This window comes from Spermophilus citellus (assembly GCF_964194105.1).
Source record: "Spermophilus citellus genome assembly, chromosome: 1".
Classification (NCBI taxonomy): domain Eukaryota; kingdom Metazoa; phylum Chordata; class Mammalia; order Rodentia; family Sciuridae; genus Spermophilus; species Spermophilus citellus.
The window spans coordinates 82,755,183-82,775,875 of NC_138182.1; the positions used below are offsets into that span (position 1 = coordinate 82,755,183).

Consider the following 20,693-nt stretch of genomic DNA (forward strand, 5'->3'; position numbering starts at 1 on the left):
TTTTAGATGCTATATATAAATGAAATTATACTATATTTGTCTTTCTATGCATGACTTACTTACATCACTTAACATTATTTGAATTTTAGATGATTATTTTGGCTAATGTTAAGATTAACTGCCTTGAGATGAAGAAACTAAAATATTTACACTAATAGAGGTTTGACAGTTGTGCCTGCTTGTCATTTCCATTTGGATGTCTAATATCCTCATCAGTAAATTTAGAATTGTGCTTCTCTTGCTCCTAAACCCCATTTATACAGTTACCCAAATTAGAAGTATAGGAGTCTTGATTGATTCCTCCCTTTCCTTCAATGTCCATATCCATTTAATTATCCAGTTTTACTTCCATATTTAAATATTTATTCTTCTCTCTCTTCCTTGCTGATACTACTATAGTGACATACTGATTTCCCAGCTCATTCTTTCTTCTACTGTATTCCTAAAAATCTAGCTATAATTTCATTTTTAATGCTGAATTGATTACATTACTCTATTTTACTGCTTAAATTCTTAATAGATTTTTATGGTCTGAGATAAAAATAAAACTCCTTAACCTGATCCCTAATTTACCTGATCCTGATCCCTAGATGCAGCTGCACTGAATTTTATCTATTTGGAAAACAGTGTTCCTTTCAGCTTTGGTGCCTTTTCTTATATTGAAACTCCTGTGTCGCACTTGCATTTTTTTTTTTTTTGATTCATTGAACAAATATTAAGTACAATCTGCCAGCTACTGTTGAAGGTGCTGAGGATAAAGCAGGGAATTAAAAATCACCTTCAAGAAACTTCATCATAGGTGGTTGCTCACTGCAGATCTTTAAAGTTCTGTTCAAATATTTAAAGTACTTCATCACTTTTTAAGTCACTTTTCATTAATATAACTAGATAACATAGTTGTTTGATGTCTCTTTATCCCTCTTAAGTTTTGAGCTTGTTGAGGATAAGGACTTGCATAGTGCAAGTGGTTGGTAAATATTTCTGGAATGAAGAAATAATACACTACTCATATAGAGTGTTATGGTAGAATATTAATTAGTATAATACCTTGGCCCTATAATGATGTCAGTAATAAGTGATCAAAATTATGATTTTGAGATAACTATACCTAACTGATCCGTTAGTAATTGACCCATTGAGACAACAGGTTAAGAAATAGAATGTTATATTGAAAATGTATTTATTGTGTATGTGGATATTATGTGTCTGTGTATTAACCTGACTTTTGAAGTAATCTTCAACACTGTATGCCATTTAAGAAATCCCAAATTGCTGATCTTTTTGTACCATATTGTGACAGTTTAGCAAGAATTTAGTAAAAAGAGGCACATTTAGTAATTTCAGAACCTTTAATATTATTTTGTTATCTAAATTCACTTACTACCCTAAAAGTTTCAATTTAAAACCCTAATTTAAATTATGTGATCCTTTTATAGGACATTATTTGAATATGATGTCAAGTTACATAAAAGTTTGGTTCATCTGCCAGAGTATAATACTTGGCTTATGTTAAGATAGGTTGAGTGTTTCTAATCTGAAACCCCAAATGCTCCAAAATGGAAAGTTTTGGATTTGTGTTAGTCTATGCAAATATTTCAAAATTTGATAAACTCTGAAATCTGAAATGTTTTCGATCCCAGACATTTTAGATAAAACATATTCAATGTGTTCCGACTGCATTGTTTAACCTGAGCGTCTGATCTCTTGTAGGCTGCGAAACGAGGGATTCTTTCATCTGGTCGGGGTAGAGGAATTCATTCAAGAGGTCGAGGTGCCACTCATGGCCGAGGCAGGGGTCGAGGTCGTGGACGAGGTGTGCCTGGTCATGCTGTGGTGGATCATCGTCCAAGAGCATTGGAGATTTCAGCATTTACAGAGAGTGATAGAGAAGATCTTCTTCCTCATTTTGCGGTACTATTTTACTACCCAAGAGAACAGTTACTGATAATCATCATTGTAGATAATCGATAAAATTAAATAAAAAATTATGAAAATGACACGACTAATTTAAACTAGTTGATCTGAACAAGGATTTGATTAAATCCATAATACTTTTGTTAATTATTTATAAAATGGGAACTCTAGTATTTTTAAATTATCTTGAAGGAATGTTAAAATTCTTACATTAGGAGGACTTCAGGTGTTATGAAATGAATGATGTAAACTTTGTTGTTTGAGACAAAAACATCCTATAGTTTGTTTTGTTTGTTCAATTATTCTTCATGTTCTGCCGCACCAGGCCCTGTAATTTAGTTTTGATATTTACTTACAAGGAAAATTTAACATGTTACATGGGCCATAGCAAATTTTTTTCTGAATGGAATTTTCTTTGTTAATATTGTATTCTTGATCAAACTAGTAAGAATTGAAAGAGGCAAAATTTTGATATGATCTTAAATTTCCTTAGTTACTTAAAGAGTTTTATACAATGGTAATAGATAAATTAAAAGAAAGGAAAAGGAGATTCTAGTCCCTGCTAATCCTTTATTTAACTTAAACTTTCTGGAATTCATTAGTCTCGTGTAGAATGGAGATTTACCCACCTTTGTGCTGCTTAATCTTAAATATTGTGATTCTTAGTGGTATCCCAATAATTATTTACTAAACATCAGTTTTACTAAGCATTATAGGGTAACCAGTGCTTATCCTCAAGGATTTTATATGTATTGATTAATATAAACCACTTAAAGTGTGAACATAATATAGATTCAGGCAATTTATTAAACACTGTAAGTACTTTAGTAACTTAGCGAAGTATCTTTGTCACTGGCATATGATGGAAAATAATGTAAAGTTAATCAGGGGGTTGGGGTTGTGGCTCAGTGGTAGAACACTTGACTAGCACAACAAGGCACTGGGTTCGATCCTGAGCACCACATAAAGATAAATTTTAAAAAAATATTGAAAAAAAAACCAATCAGGGTAGTAGAACTGAAGCTTAGATATTGAAGGATAGGTCAACTTACATATAGTTATACTATGATTTTTTTTTAACCTTTTGAAAATTTAGATTTAAGTATTGATAGTCATGTTCCTGCTTTGAAGCAACTAACATATTTTGTCAGGACATAAAAGAAATGGTGTATGTTTAAGAAATAACTGGGATGATTAATATTTAAGGATGAGGAGTCTGGAAAGTCCTGTGCTTGATGGAGTCAAAGGGATAAGGAAAGGAATCAGAGAACTAGAAAGGAATTTGGAGATAATATAACCCAATTTTTTCTGGCTATGTACATCACTTTCATACCTTCCACAAGGGAAATGAGATCCAGATAACTTAAGTGTCTTGCATATTGTTATATAGCTAATTAGGAAACTAGCAATGAATATGCTAAAATAATCCAAACAAGCAAGTTCAGTTTATTATGATTGTGTTTTGCTGAGACTAAGATGATTTTGCTTTGAGAAATATTCAAAATCCCTAAATGGAAATTTTTTCATATCCTTGGAGACTTGAATTCTACTCAAAAGTTAGTGATATTTCACATTACAAATTACCAATCTTACATAGAAATACAGGTCTAAAGTTGAACTTTTTCATCATAACTTGTGTAACTGAAACACATGAGATATATCAGAAGAGAAAGAAAAGCCAACATTAATCAAAGGACCACTGGCTATTGCACATTCTGATTTTGACTAACAGACTACTTTCTTTAATTTATCTGCTGAGACCAGTAATAATGGAGATAAAAATCATTGCTAAAACTTAGAGCATTTATTTTATAGCATGTATTATTCTGTATGCTTTAAAAAACAATTCATTATATTAGGAGTTGTTTGAATCACCCTTTGTTATGCTCATTTTTGAGATGAAGAAGGTGAAACAAGAAGAGATGAAGTAACTTGTTCAGGTTTACACAGTAACTAGCAGAACTGGTTTCTGAGTAGCTCTACTGTCCATTCTCTTATGCTCTACAGAATTTGTGTGTGTGTGTATATGTGTGCACGCGCGCACACACACGTGTATGATTAATGAAATTATGATTATAGTTTTAGTTAGGGGTGAGAATTTAATATATAAGGGACCTAAATTTTATATGATAAAAGTTACTCCTATATATGGTAAAAAAAATTCCACAAACCAAAAATAGGCAGAATATAGTGTGCTTAATTTTTAAATGTCTTGTAAGAGGGTGTGGGATAACAGAATGTATAGTAAGTGAAAACATGGTTAGTTGGAGTATTAAATTTTCTAATCAAAAGACCAGGATTCACATCTTAGTATTTGACTTAATTGCTTTCAGAAGATTACTTAAATTCTCTGAATCTTTTTTACCCCCATTTATTGGGATTGATACAAAAAATTCATAGTATTTTGATTATCCAGTATGCTGTTTTAAGAACAAATATAGCATGTTCTGGGCTTGGAGTAGTAAGTATAAGAGGAAGGTCAGTTAGGGAACTCAGACTTTGACCATTGTTACTTCATTTAAAGAATAATATCCCTCAAGTCTGTTCACAAATTCTGGAAAGTATGGAATTGGAAGTGAGATTGGAAGATAGGGCTACCCTTTATCTTATAATACCAAGTACTAAAATAAATTATTCACCATTCTTTTCTATTAACCAGTATGAATTGTTATGTATTCTGGGTGATATATATGTTTTTAATGTCATTGGGATTGTGGATGCTCCAGAATATTTATTTGGTGAAAATACTTTTTTCTTTTTAATTTAAAGCAATATGGTGAAATTGAAGATTGTCAGATTGATGACTCTTCACTTCATGCAGTAATTACATTCAAGACAAGAGCAGAAGCAGAAGCAGTAAGTATTAAAAGTAATTTATCAAAAATTTAGATTTAAATGATTAATAATTTTTAAGGTTTAATATAATGAATGTTTAAATTTAATGAATAAATATGTTTGACAATAGGTAGAATATTTGAAGTGGAACTCATGCTGTAAGAAATGTCCTAAAGCAGTTAGGCAAGTCTGCCTGTAGCGTTATACAATTAGAAGATATATACATACACGTACATGCATACATATATGTAGAGAGAGTGAAAGAGTGTGTGATAGTCACCAAATTGAATGTTAAGTTATATTTTTTTAGACATCATGAAATCTTTTCAAATATTTTTTAAGGATATAGATCCTACCCTACTTTCCATTATTATTCTTTCTTAACTCTCCCAGAACAAAGTCTGCTTTGACAGAATGAGTTGTAAGGGTTAAGATAGAAGCCCAGAGAATATAATCCTGATGTCTTCCCTTTTTTTTTTTTATTTTAGTTATAGATGGACACAATACCTTTGTTTGTCTAACCCAGTGCCTTGTGTGTGCTAGGCAAGTGCTCTATCACTGAACCACAAGCCCAGTCCATGTCTTCCCTTCGTACTTATCTCTCATCTGTTGCTTCCTAGTTTCCAGCAGGCTGAATTCTAAAGTGCCTCTAGCTTAGCATATCCCCAAATAGACAAGTACTTCTTCTTGCTCAAGATATGATATGTAGCTCTAGTTTTTAGAGTACTCTTAGTATAGTTGTTAATGTTGAGTGGTCTTTTCAGAGACTGACCAGAAGTTATCTTCACCTGTGGGACATTCATAATAGCCTTTTTAGCCCTGTATATTCTTTATGTGGAAGACAATGTAACTTGTCTTTGGCATTACTGAAAACACAAGATAGTTTTCCAGACAGTTAACTGTAAGGTGCCTTTTAAAAGTTTTAGGTTGATGGTGATCTAAATAATCAGTTTTGAAAAACCTTCTAACTTGTTTTATTCTGTTTGTATCCCCTGTCAGCACAATGGAACATCACTGAGGGTTAACCTGGTAGGAGTTACTCTCTGGGCATTATAGCAAGTGTTAAGATTGTGAGTCTGCTAAGTCTTAGAAATGCATTTATTGGAACCCTAGAATAATCTAGTTTCTGGTGGGGTGTGTAGGGGTGGTTAAGTTAGGGCATTATTTCATAGAATAGGAATCCCTGATCCTTGAGTTTTTATCCTTTAAAATCTAGGGAACTCTCAGGTAGGTTTTGTTTTTGGTTTTGTGGTACTGCAGATTGACCTGTCTGTCGTCTATGCTAAGCACACACTCTACCACTAAGTTACACCTAACACTTAAAAATCTAGTTTTGAGTCTTATATCATGTAAAGACCTTTTGTCCAAGTAAAAAGTCATTTATAATTGTGAGAGTTTAAAATTTTCTTTCAAATTTATGTTTTGGTGAAAAATGTAGAACTTTAATCAAGTTTTCTCTAAAAGATATTGGTATGTACAAGCCATGTAATAAGCTTCCCTTTCAAAGTCAGTTTTGGTGACAATTTTAAGTCCATTGATAGGTTGTTTGAGTAACATTTCTTTATGTTTTTCTTATTTTCTAGGAAATATCGATATTATAAAACAATGATAATTGTTATTGGACAAGAGGTTAAAAATGATATTACCAAGTTTGTAGATTTAGTAAGAACCTGTATAAAAATACCACAATGAATCCTGATAGTCAAAATAATGATGATGATGATGATGATGATGATGATAAAGGGAGATCAGTAGAGTAGAACAAATAATAATAATTTAAAAGGCAAGGGGGAGTGAAAAAAAGAGAATTGAACAACAGCAGGGGAGGTAGAGAGGGAAGATGGGAGGGGAGGGGAGGGGAGGGGGGGATAGTAGGGGATAGGAAAGGTAGCAGAATACAACAGTCACTAATATGGCATTATGTGAATATGTAACAGATGTGATTCTGCAATCTGTATTTGGGGTGAAAATGGGAGTTCAAAACACAATTTGAGTCAAATGTATGAAAGATGTTATATCATGAGCTATGTAATGCTTTAAATAATCAATAAAAAAAAAATAAAAATAAAATCACAAAAAAAATAAATAAAAAAATAATAATTTAAAAGGGAGATCAGTAAAGGAGAGCAAGTAAATCAGAGGAAGGGAAGGGGGTAAAGAAAGGGAAGGTATTATGGAATGAAACATGAAAAAGTTGTTATGTGTGTGTGTGTGAATATGACATAATGAATCCTATTATTATGTATAATTAGAATGCACAAATAAATATATATATATGTACTAATCACTAAATATTTGCATGGATAAGAAAAAAACTAAAAACCTTTTAAAATAATTTCTGGAAGTTTTGCTCTTGGTAAGCCCTATTGACATACTCCTTTCTTGGATATCGCCTTTTCTACCTTAGATGTTTATTTTTTAAAATTTAATTTATTTTTTTTTTTATTAGCTACACATGACATTACAATGATCTTGGCAATTCATACATTTGAATCATTGGGGTATTTTTATTTTCCAAACTGAATAACAATTTAAAAGCCAAGAATTAATATATAAGAAAGACTTAAGGAGTTACATATGTCTAGAGAGTGTTACCTGTTCAGTGTAAATACCATTTTAGTTGGATTTTTTTAATAGGCTGGAAGAAATAACTCCCACTGCTATGATAAATATTTGGTATTAAGTTATAAAAGTTGTGAAACCATAAACATTTCTTAAGCCAAAAAGTTTCTTAAAAATTTATAACACTCTTTGAAAAGAATAAAAAGGTTGAAGCTGATCAGATATAAGCAAAATACAGATGAGAAAAGTAATTTTGAAATTTCTTGATATTAGGGAACAAAAGTGGTTAGGAATTTGAAAATTGGTGCTTTTGAGTTAGGGGGTGCCATTTTTTTTTTCTTGTGCCAGAGAAGAATGCTTAAAAAATTAAAAAAGATTGTTATGTACTATTGCCATTATATATGTAAGAAATTCTAATACCAAAAATATAAGTGGATGTAAATTCAATATGAAAGATAAGCCTTTCCAAGAAAAGAAAATTGTCAGCTTTTGCTAGTGTTTATTTCTAACTGATATTCTTTTCTTATTTTCTGGACCATTGTTGTTGATGAGCAAATGAATTTTTCTTTGATTTTCAATAAGCCAATAGGTACATAATAGTTCTAGGTGAAAGTACAGGTATAATATAATTGAGTCATTCAGGCATACCTGAAGAGAAAAATTTTCCCCAGGAAAAAAATTGAAGTATTTTAAAGAATATAAGCAGAATACTTTCAATTTTAAGTGTAGGTAGTTATTATGCTTCGATTCTGGTTAGTAAGAAAGTGATTACTATTATTTTTTATTTTACTTTCTACTTATCACTGTGCCAGTGTATTCAAGATGAGTAAGTACCCAAATAGAATTTAGAAAAAAGTAGACTCATCACATGACTGATTAGATAGAATGTTATTTTTCATACTCTCAATTTTACCAGTATGTTTTTTAGGACACTAGGTTCTTGTTTTCAAAATGAGATGGTGAAGGGATGGTTAAGTTACTGTCTTAGAAGAATTAGTCCCAAAGATGAAGCCCATGAAACTTAGAAGTATAGTTTTTCATATCAAAAAGAAAGAACCTTGTTCTACGCACACATTTTGACACCCATCCCTCAACTTGCAATAGTTGTAAGATTTTAATGATTCAGAACCTGTAAGTTAGGATCTGATATATAGTAAAGTCTCTATTAGCCATTATTGTATTATTGTGCTTTTTTTTTTTTTTTAATATGAGGAGTGATTGGCAAATTAGTGGAACAGGATAAAGGCAAGATGGAGTAAATGTTATCAAAACTCTTATTCTGTAGAACTTCTAAAATTAGAAGTACAGAATTGGATTTGTAGTCAGAAGTTGATGAAATTTATTAAGTAAATGGTAAATTTATAGCAAGAACAATGTTAGCAGATAAGAAATGAAATTATATATTTTTCATGTGTGCTTTTATTGTCTTAACAATTATGAATGGTATATGAAGGGCACTGTGCTTGCAGAATTAATTAACATAAGGTTTGAAGCTTGGGAGAAAGTAGCTATGTGCCTTGAGTTCCAGAGTTGAAGGAATGGAATTCATCAAGGTCATTTAAAGTAACTCCTGCCCCTAAGTACCTATACCTTAGAACAGTTTTTGCCAGTTTCCATAGAACTCTGCTTTGGCACAGTCTCCCATAACAAAGAATTTTCTTGTCAGATAAGCTTGAGAAAGGCTCATTTTGTATAATCCATATGGAACCACAATCTAAAGGACTTGAGAATTGAGAAGGTAAACAAACTTGTCTAATTTTGCATAATCTACCTTTTTTAAAAATTTCATTCAAAAAATTGTTTTCCAGAAACTTTTTCCATGTAAGACTTGGAACTCATAACTACTTTTCATAGTTATTTCTTTCTCCTTTGTCAGATGTTCAGCCTTTTTTCTTTCTGTTGTGTGTATGCTTGCTTTCCTTTCTACATTGCAATAAGTCTCAAATGAATGTGTGTATGAATAAATGGTCAAAGGACTGGAGGTAAGCCTATGAATAAAATGCTTTGGCTTGAAGACACTTTTTTAAGTAGGTCATAGTATAGAAATTAGAATTGTAAAATGAGTTCCCACAGGCTCATCATTGAGCTTCAGCAGTTATCCACTACAGCCAATCTTACATCTCATTCACTACAACATTTCCCTCCCTATATTGGAGCTATGTCATTTCATCTGTTCATATTTCAATGTGTACATCTCAATAATAGAACTGTAAAAAAAAAAAATAGAACAATATAATGCTTAAATATGTTATTTCTTAAATATCAAATATCCAGTGAGAACTTAACTTTCCTTGATATTTTAATAATAATTTTTAAGCATTTCATGGTTATTGATCCATTGTTCTCAGTTATTAATGTTCAAATTGTCCCATTTTTGCCCAATAAACTGTATAAATTGGTTCTTGAATCTTTTTGACAGGATTCTAGTGGTCTAAATAGTGTCCTTGTTTTCTAATTTTAAAAAGATATTCTTGGCTCACTTTATACTTTTTCTCTTCAAGCATGGAATTTATTATTTTTCTAAGCAACTTTTCTTTTTTTAATTAAACAAAGAAACCACAGTCTGAGTACTAGGGATGCTAAGTATATTATAGTCACTAATCCTTTTCAGTGATCAAAACTGGGAATAAAAAAAATACATATTATACATACACGTGTGTACATACATATATGCATACATTAACTTTTAATGCTCTTGCCATAGTGTGTATATTACATAATGATTTTATCACTTGTCAAAGACAAAACAAAATAGAAAATCATGGTTATGTAGTTTTGTCTTCATTATTGATACAGCGAGGTATCAAACAGTTTTATCTTGTAAAATGTGAACTCATTCAGTTTGTTTTTTGTTTTGTTTTGAATAAAGACAGTATCTCACTGTGTTGTATTGGCTGGCCTCAAATGTTGGATTGTCCTGCTTCTTCCTCTTGAGAACCTGAGACTACAGGGTTATGATACCATGCTCAGTTTTCATTTCAGTTTTGATTCACTTTCCTCCTATGATTGAAGTTGAGCTGTTTTCACATGCTTAAATGCTATTTATTTCTATTTCTGTTAACTTAATGCCATTTGCCTATTCTTTTGCTGAGTGGTCTACTGATTTCTCATAATTGATTTTTGTGTATTCTTTATGTGTTTGTCCCTCTCTTATCAAAGCATACCTCTCAATGTCTTCCTTCCCTAGTAGATGCCTGAGACTTCAGACAGTGCCAAACCTTATTTATACTGTACTCTGCCCCCCAAACATGAGATAGCTACTGTAGGAGATTTACAATAGTAATTAGAAATAATACAAGTTATGTAAATGTGATTTTTCTTGGAGCAAGTAGTATATATAGTGTGGATGCTTTGTTGACAAAGGTATAATTCACTTTCCATGTAAAATTGAGATTTCATCATAGTACTCTGAATGGCAATGAATTGTTTATTATCAGGAATTTTCCATTAATATTTTTGGATCAAGTTTGACTGTAACTTTGGAAAGTAAAACCACCGTAAGGTGGGATTGTGTTAGGAAATCAGCTCATAAATTACTATAATGGTGCTTAGAGAGCAAATTCAGGGCCAGACACATTCTAGGCAAATGTACTACCACTGAGCTATACCACCATCCCGTAAGTTAGATTTTTCTATGTATATATATGGGAGGGGAGAGACAGTGTATACTGCATATTATTTTTAAAATTTTCTATCATTAATGCATCTTTTTATTGCTGTTTTGTATGTGGGAAGACTGGTCATCTCTCATTAGCTATATAAATACCATCTTAATAAATTATCTTTTGATATTTTTGTTTTTTCAATACTATGTGTGAGGCTGGATTTTTTTTTTAAGAGAGAGAATTTTTTTTGTTATATATAAATTTTTTTTAATTGTTGGTTGTTCAAAACATTACATAGTTCTTGACATATCATATTTCACACTTTGATTCAAGTGGGTTATGAACTCCCATTTTTACCCCGTATACAGATTGCAGAATCACATCAGTTACACTTCCATTGATTTACATATTGCCATACTAGTGTCTGTTGTATTCTGCTGCCTTTCCTATCCTCTACTATCCCCCCTCCCCTCCCCTTCTCTCCCCTCCCCTCTTCTCTCTCTACCCCCTCTACTGTAATTCATTTCTCCCCCTTGTATTATTTTTCCCTATCCCCTCACTTCCTATTGTATGTAATTTTGTATAACCCTGAGGGTCTCCTTCCATTTCCATGCAGTTTCCCTTCTCTCTCGCTTTCCCTCCCACCTCTCATCCCTGTTTAATGTTAATCTTCTTCTCATGCTCTTCGTCCCTACTCTGTTCTTAGTTACTCTCCTTATATCAAAGAAGACATTTGGCATTTGTTTTTTAGGGATTGGCTGGCTTCACTTAGCGTAATCTGCTTTAATGCCATCCATTTCCCTCCAAATTCTATGATTTTGTTATTTTTTAATGCAGAGTAATACTCCATTGTGTATAAATGCCACATTTTTTTTTATCCATTCATCTATTGAAGGGCATCTAGGTTGGTTCCACAGTCTTGCTATTGTGAATTGTGCTGCTATGAACATCGATGTAGCAGTGTCCTTGTAGCATGCTCTTTTTAGGTCTTTAGGGAAAAGACCAAGAAGGGGAATAGCTGGGTCAAATGGTGGTTCCATTCCCAGCTTTCCAAGAAATCTCCATACTGCTTTCCAAATTGGCTGCACCAATTTGCAGTCCCACCAAAAATGAACAAGTGTACCCTTTTCCCCACATCCTCGCCAGCACTTGTTGTTTGACTTCCTAATGGCTGCCAATCTTACTGGAGTGAGATGGTATCTTAGGGTGGTTTTGATTTGCATTTCTCTGACTGCTAGCGATGGTGAGCATTTTTTCATGTACTTGTTGATTGATTGTATGTCCTCCTCTGAGAAGTGTCTGTTCAGGTCCTTGGCCCATTTGTTGATTGGGTTATTTGTTATCTTATTGTCTAATTTTTTGAGTTCTTTGTATACTCTGGATATTAGGGCTCTATCTGAAGTGTGAGGAGTAAAGATTTGTTCCCAGGATGTAGGCTCCCTATTTACCTCTCTTATTGTTTCTTTTGCTGAGAAAAAGCTTTTTAGTTTGAGTAAGTCTCATTTGTTGATTCTAGTTATTAACTCTTGTGCTATGGGTGTCCTATTGAGGAATTTGGAGCCCAACCCCACAGTATGTAGATCGTAGCCAACTTTTTCTTCTATCAGACGCCGTATCTCTGATTTGATATCAAGCTCCTTGATCCATTTTGAGTTAACTTTTGTGCATGGCGAGAGAAAAGGATTCAGTTTCATTTTGAAGCATATGGATTTCCAGTTTTCCCAGCACCATTTGTTGAAGATGCTATCCTTCCTCCATTGCATGCTTTTAGCCCCTTTATCAAATATGAGATAGTTGTAGTTTTGTGGATTGGTTTCTGTGTCCTCTATTCTGTACCATTGGTCCACCCGTCTGTTTTGGTACCAGTACCATGCTATTTTTGTTACTATTCCTCTGTAGTATAGTTTGAAGTCTGGTATTGGTATACCGCCTGATTCACACTTCCTGCTTAACATTGTTTTTCCTATTCTGGGTCTTTTGTTTTTCCATATGAATTTCATGAATGCTTTATCTATTTCTACAAGAAATGCCGTTGGGGTTTTGATTGGCATCACATTAAACCTGTAGAGAACTTTTGGTAATATCGCCATTTTGATGATGTTAGTTCTGCCTATCCATGAACAGGATATATTTTTCCATCTTCTAAGATCTTCTTCTATTTCTCTCTTTAGGGTTCTATAGTTTTCATTGTATAAGTCTTTCACCTCTTTTGTTAGGTTGATTACCAAGTATTTTATTTTTTTTGAGGATATTGTGAATGGAGTGTTTTTCCTCATTTCCATTTCAGAGGATTTGTCCCTGATATACAGGAATGCCTTTGATTTATGCGTGTTGATTTTATATCCTGCCACTTTGCTAAATTCATTTATTAGCTCTAATAGTTTCTTTGTAGACCCTTTTGGGTCTGCTAGGTATAGAATCATGTCGTCTGCAAATAGTGATAATTTAAGTTCTTCTTTTCCTATTTTTATGCCTTTAATTTCTTTCGTCTAATTGCTCTGGCCAGTGTTTTGAGAACTATGTTGAACAGAAGTGGTGAGAGAGGGCATCCCTGTCTTGTTCCAGATTTTAGAGGGAATGCCTTCAATTTTCCTCCATTCAGAATGATGCTAGCCTGAGGCTTAGCATAGATTGCTTTTAAAATGTTGAGGTATGTTCCTGTTATCCCTAGTTTTTCTAGTGTTTTGAACATAAAGGGATTCTGTACTTTGTTGAATGCTTTTTCTGCATCTATCGAGATGATCATATGGTTCTTATTTTTAAGTCTATTGATGTGGTGAATAACATTTATTGATTTCCGTATATTGAACCAGCCTTGCATCCCAGGGATGAATCCTACTTGATCATGGTGCACAATTCTTTTGATATGTTTTTGAATCCGATTCGCCAGGATTTTATTGAGGATTTTTGCATCTAGGTTCATTAGAGATATTGGTCTGTAGTTTTCTTTCTTTGAAGTGTCTCTGTCTGGTTTAGGAATCAGGGTGATGTTGGCCTCGCAGAATGAATTTGGAAGTTCTCCCTCTTTTTCTATTTCCTGAAATAGCTTGAAAAGTATTGGTATTAGTTCCTCTTTAAAGGTTTTGTAAAACTCTGCTGTATACCCATCTGGTCCTGGGCTTTTCTTAGTTGGTAGTCTTTTGATCGTTTCTTCTATTTCCTCAATTGATATTGGTCTGTTTAGGTTGTCTATATCCTCCTGACTCAATCTGGGCAGATCATAAGACTTAAGAAATTTATCGATGTCTTCACTATCTTCTATTTTATTGGAGTATAAGGATTCAAAATAATTTCTGATTATCTTCTGTATTTCTGAAATGTCTGTTGTGATGTTGCCTTTTTCATCCTGTATGCTAGTAACTTGAGTTCTCTCTCTTCTTCTCTTTGTTAGCATGGCTAAGGGTCTGTCAATTTTATTTATTTTTTCAAAGAACCAACTTTTAGTTTTGTCAATTTTTTCAATTGTTTCTTTTGTTTCAATTTCATTAATTTCAGCTCTGATTTTAATTATTTCTTGCCTTCTACTTCTTTTGCTGTTGTTGTTCTCTTCTTTTTCTAGGATTTTGAGATGAAGTATGAGATCATTTATTTGTTGGTTTTTTCTTTTTTTAAGGAATGAACTCCAAGCAATGAATTTTCCTCTTAGAACTACTTTCAATGTGTCCCATAGATTCCGATATGTTGTGTCTGTGTTTTCATTTATCTCTAAGAATTTTTTAATTTCCTCCTTGATGTCTTCTAAAACCCATTGATCATTCAGTAACCTATTGTTCATTCTCCAAGTGATGCATGATTTTTCCTTCCTTCTTTTATCGTTGATTTTCAGTTTCATTCCATTATGATCAGATAAGATGCATGGTATTATCTCTACTCCTTTATATTGTCTAAGAGTTGCCCTGTGACATAATATATGATCTATTTTTGAGAAGGATCCATGTGCTGCTGAGAAAAAAGTGTAACTACTTGATGTTGGGTGGTATATTCTATATATGTCAATTAAGTCTAGGTTGTTAATTGTGTTATTGAGTTCTATAGTTTCCTTATTCAACTTTTGTTTGGAAGATCTGTCCAGTGGTGAGAGAGGTGTGTTGAAGTCTCCCATGATTATTGTATGGTGGTCTATTAGACTCTTGAACTTGAGAAGAGTTTGCTTGATGAACATAGCTGCACCATTGTTTGGGGCATACATATTTATGATTGTTATGTCTTGTTGGTGTATGGTTCCCTTGAGCAGTATGTAGTGTCCCTCTTTATCCCTTTTGATTAACTTTGGCTTGAAATCTATTTTATTTGATATGAGTATGGACACTCCTGCTTGTTTCCGCAGTCCATATGAGTGGTATGATTTTTCCCAACCTTTCACCTTCAGTCTATGTATATCTTTTCCTATCAAATGCGTCTCCTGTAGGCAGCATATTGTTGGGTCTTGTTTTGTGATCCATTCTACGAGCCAGTGTCTCTTAATTGGTGAGTTTAAGGCATTAACATTTAGGGTTATTGAGATATGGTTTGTTCTTCCAGCCATATTTGTTTATTTGTGTTAGTAAACATGGTTTGTTTTCCTCTTTGATTATTTTCCCCCCTTTACTGTCCTACCTCCCATTGTTGGTTTTCATTGTTATTTTCCATTTTCTCTTCCTGTAATGTTTTGCCAAGGATGTTTTGAAGAGATGGTTTTCTAGCTGCAAATTCTTTTAACTTTTGTTTATCGTGGAAGGTTTTAATTTCATCTTCCATTCTGAAGCTTAATTTCGCTGGATACACGATTCTTGGTTGGAACCCATTTTCTTTCAGAGTTGGGAATATGTTATTCCAGGATCTTCTAGCTTTCAGAGTCTGTGTTGAGAGATCAGCTGTTATCCTGATTGGTTTACCCCTAAATGTAATCTGCTTCCTTTCTCTTGTAGCTTTTAAAATTCTCTCCTTATTCTGTATGCTGGGCATCTTCATTATAATGTGTCTAGGTGTGGATCTCTTATGATTTGGGATTCTGTCTCATTCTTCAAGTCTGGGAAGTTTTCTCATATTATTTCGTTGAATAGATTGCTCATTCCTTTGGTTTGGAGCTCTATACCTTCCTGTATCCCAATGAATCTTAAGTTTGGTCTCTTTATGTTATCCCATATTTCTTGGATGTTCTGCTCATGGTTCCTTAACAGTCTTGCTGAGCTGTCTATGTTCTTTTCAAGTTGAAATACTTTGTCTTCATTGTCTGATGTTCTATCTTCTAAGTGTTCTACTCTGCTGGTAGTATTCTCAATTGAGTTTTTAAGTTGGTTTATTGCTTCCTGCATTTCTAGGATTTCTGTTTGTTTGTTTTTATTACCTCTATCTCCCTGTATAGTTGGTCTTTTGCTTCTTGGATTTGTTTATGTAGTTCATTGTCGAAGTGATCTTTCATTGTCTGATTTTGTTGTCTAATGTCTTCCTTGAGACTCCAGATCATCTGAAGCATGTATATCCTGAATTCTTTATCTGACATTCCATCTGCTGCAGCTATTACCTCTTCTAAAGTTGAGTTGACCTGCATTGCTTGTGGTCCTTTCTTTCCTTGTCGTTTCATACTGCTCGTGTTTCTTTATGCTTGGTGAAACTGTTGTGTTTTTGAAATTTTCCCCCTATATATTTATATTGCTCTTGTATAGTTGAAAAGTCTCCCTTGCAGGGCGGGCAGCGGCTGTGCTCCTGCTCCAATTGGGGTGATCTGTCTACCACGCTGGCGGGCCGCTGGGTCTGTTCTGCCGGTCAGTCGCAGGTCTGCCTACCTTGTAGGCGCGGGCGGCGGCTCTGCTCTGCCCCTCCTCCAGTTGGTGTGACGTGTCTACCACGCCCGCGGACCCCTGCGCCTGTTCTGCTGGTCGGTCGCAGATCTGCCTACCTTGCAGGCACGGGTGGCGCCTCTGCTCTGCCCTTACTCCAATTGGGGTGACGTGTCTACCACGCCGGCGGGTCGCTGGGCCTGTTCCAGGTGCGGGAGGCGGCTCTGCTCTGCCCCTACTCCAATTGGGGTGACGTGTCTACCACGCCCGCGGACTGCTGGGCCTGTTCTGCTGGTCGGTCGCAGGTCTGCCTACCTTGCGGGTGCGGGTGGCAGCTCTGCTCTGCCCCTACTCCAATTGGGGTGACGTGACTACCATGCCCGTGGGTCGTTGGGACTGTTCCGGATGTGGGCGGCGGCTCTGCTCTGCCCCTACTCCAATTGGTGTGACGTGTCTACCACGCCCGCAGGCCACTGGGCCTGTTCCGCCGGTGGGTCCCAGGTCTGCCTACCTTTCGGGCTTGGGCGGTGGCTCTGCTTAGCCCCTACTGCAGTTGGGGTGAAGTGATACCATGCTGGCAGGTCGCTAGGCCTGTTCTGGGCGCGGGTGGTGGCTCTGCTCTGCCCCTACTCCAATTGGGGTGATGTGACTACCATGCCCGCGGGTGGTTGGGCCTGTTCCGGGCGCGGGCAGCGGCTCTGCTCTGCCCCTACTGCAGTTGGGGTGAAGTGATACCACGCCAGCAGGTCGCTGGGGCTGTTCCGGGCGCGGGCGGCGGCTCTGCTCTGCCCCTCTGGCCTCCACAGTATTCCGCAGAATCTGGATGGAGAAGCAGTTTCCGCGGGTTCTTTAGCCCTGGGCCAGAGCAGTTCAGGGAGCCAGAATTCAGCCGCTCTGGGCTCGTTTTATGTTCTGATAGGAGCAGGCTCCAAGAAGCAGCTTCCGCGGGTTCTTTAGCACTAAGCCTGAGTAATTTGTCTGCGAGACGCAGGTGAATGGCAGCCTGAAATTACCTGTTCTGAGAGAGAATTTTTTAATATTTATTTTTTAGTTTTCGGCAGACACAACATCTTTATTTGTATGTGGTGCTGAGGATTGAACCCAGTGCCACGTGCATGCCAGGCGAGTGTGCTACTGCTTGAGCCACGTCCCTAGCCCAATGATGCTGGATATTTATCTTAGGATAGAATATAAACTTTGCATGTTTCATTAAAAGCTGTAGAGGTTTTTGATCAGAAATGGATTTTTACCATGCCTTTTTTTATTTATTAAGCTATGAAGGTCCCCCTCCCTTCCATTTGTATTGCTCCCTAACATTGAACTAACCATTTCTGGTATAAATCTCATTTTTATTTTTCTTTGCTAAATCATTGAAATCTGCTCTTCTCTCTTCCTTTCTCCTCCTCCTCCTCCTACCTCTTTCCCCCGTTTTCTTAGGGAGGTATTAAGGATTATACTCAGGGGACCTCAGCCACTAGCCACATCCCAGCCCTGTTTTGTATTTTATTTAGAAACAGGGTCTCACTGAGTTGCTTAGCACTTCACTTTTGCTGAGTCTGGCTTTAAACTAGTGATCTTCCTGCCTCATACTCTGGGATTACAGGTGTGTGCCACCGCGCCTGGCTGTTGCTCTTCCCTTTTTAAATCAAGTTTTAAAAGTAGGATTGGATTGCAAATTTTAGGAGAAGCATTATTTTTGTCAGGAATCTGTATTACCGGTCTTTATAAAAGTAATTGGAAAGTTTCCATCTTTTTTTGTGCTCTGAGATTTAGGTAGATGTTTCTTAAAAGTTTATTAGAATTCATCTGTGAAACTTAGGACCTAGAAAACTTTATAGCATATCTTTTTAAAAGTCTGTAGAAATGATTGCTTTAGGGGGCTGGGGATATAGCTCAGTTGGTAGAATGCTTGCCTCACATACAGAAGGCCCTGGGTTCAATCCCTAGCACCACCAAAAAGAAAAGAAATAATTGCTTTAAATTTTTAAAATATCTTTTCTGACTTTAGCTTGGTACTTTGGTAGTTTATTTCAAAGAAATGTCATGTTTATATAGATTGTATTTGCATTGGGATGAGGAAATGTAATTTTATCTTAAATCAGAAGTTATTTGCACTGTGTAACTTTTTAAAAAATTCTAATTCTGTAACATTTTTATGAGGCCATGAACTAAAAAACTTGCAGCTGGATTTTAATAGGCACAAAATCTTTTAAATTTATCATAAATTTATATGTGCAGATTTAAAATTTATACCTGGGGACTTTAATATTACACAACTCTGTTCACAAGTCACAGAACATGTAATTGTTTCTACATTTCACATTATGCTGTACTTTTGAGATTGTACTATAAATCTTGTGACTATGAGTTATTTCAATATGCTGCTAACATTGATTTATGTTCATTCATGTTACTTTAATTTGAATGTCCTGTTTCCAAACCAGTCACTTTATGTAGCAAGTACTTAGTCTTGACTATTTCCTTAGTTCAAATTTTATAATATTGAGTTCTAAAAGCTTTGTAGGAAATACTGTTCTTTCCAGTAGAACAGCTCAGGGTTTTCACTTCATTTATTGAGATGTTTATATTTATATCAGTTATACATCAAACATTTTTATGGTAGTTGTGATTATTTAATGTAATTTGATGATAATATACATGCAAACTTTTTCTTGTATTTGTAGTTACTATACATGTCATTTTTAAATTAACAATTGAAATGCAATAAAATTCACTTAGCCTATTAATTCTAATTTAGACATTGATTTAGAAACTACAGCCAAGAATTTGAAATTGAAGTGCCTTGGAATTGTTTTTATATAGTAGCTATTATTGTATTGTAAATATATTTCTTCTGGTCAAATATTGGTCAGTAGTAAAATAGCTTTACTCAGTTATGAAAAATTATTCTTGTATTCTTTTGTAAAGTTTATTGAATCACAAGTCTGGTGATTTTTAGAAATAAATAACCATAAAAAGTAAATTGCAAATTATAATAATAAATAGTAAAACCAAAAAAGCAAATGAGTAGATAGTCATCTACAGTTGAATTTGGCTATTTTGATTTAAATATTAGGCACTACAAAATTTATCTTTTTCAGAAATTATTAATGTTCTATAAACCAATGTTCTTAATTTTTTAGGCTGCAGTTCATGGAGCTCGTTTTAAAGGGCAGGATCTAAAACTGGCATGGAATAAACCAATAACTAATATTTCAGCTGTGGAAACAGAAGATGTTGAACCTGATGAAGAGGAAGTATGTTTTTCTTTTCCACTTATTTTTGCCCTTTATTGTTCGTAGTATATATATATATATATAAAGTGTGATTTTTTTTTTTTTTTTAATGGCCGTGATCTCCTCATAAAGCTTTTGTTCTTGAGCCATATTCCAGACAGGGGATATCAGAAAAATGCAGATGACTTTAAATTTTCTGGATTCATGACAAGGATTATTGATTACTAATCCAAAGTGAGAATATATGAAAGTCATATTTTAAATTTATGTGTATGTGTGCACACATATATTTAAATATCTGTGTGTGCACACACACATACACTTAGTTTTCATTTACTCTTAGAAGACAATAATTATTCATTAGTTTTTATCCACAGGAAATTTGTGATATTTTAAGTTTTAGGATATCTATTCTATTCAATTGCTGTATTAACGTTTCAGCTTTCTTGTAATTCATATCGTTTTAGTTCATTAGTGAATGCCTACTATATGCTAGATTCTGTGATAGGCACAAGAATGAATAAGACACGGTCCCTATCAAGGAGCTTATAATCTGGAAAGGGGGGTGATGGCAGATACATGAGAAACTAATTACAATAATAGGCAGTTTATTATGCTGAATAAAGATTTGAACAACGTGCTGTGAAAACCCTGAGGGAGGAGAGATTGTTTCTGTCCAAAAGAATATACAAGGGTGGTATTGACAGTGGAGCTGGACCCTGAGTGATAACATAGCTTTCCATAACCAGATTCTGGAGCTGGAAATATAGTGAGAAACGTAT

At 34.6% G+C, this 20,693-nt stretch overlaps 1 protein-coding gene across 8 annotated transcripts in view; it reads left to right on the forward strand.

The window, feature by feature from the left end:
• Nucleotides 1–20,693, forward strand: part of RBM26 (RNA binding motif protein 26) — an 86,931-nt gene that overhangs the window by 55,630 nt on the left and 10,608 nt on the right. For all 8 annotated transcript variants that reach the window (XM_081283111.1, XM_081283112.1, XM_081283113.1 and 5 more), the window contains 3 exons: nucleotides 1,711–1,911; nucleotides 4,684–4,770; nucleotides 19,819–19,932. In XM_081283111.1, coding sequence (XP_081139237.1) covers nucleotides 1,711–1,911; nucleotides 4,684–4,770; nucleotides 19,819–19,932 — 402 coding nt within the window. The remainder of the gene's footprint in view (nucleotides 1–1,710; nucleotides 1,912–4,683; nucleotides 4,771–19,818; nucleotides 19,933–20,693) is intronic.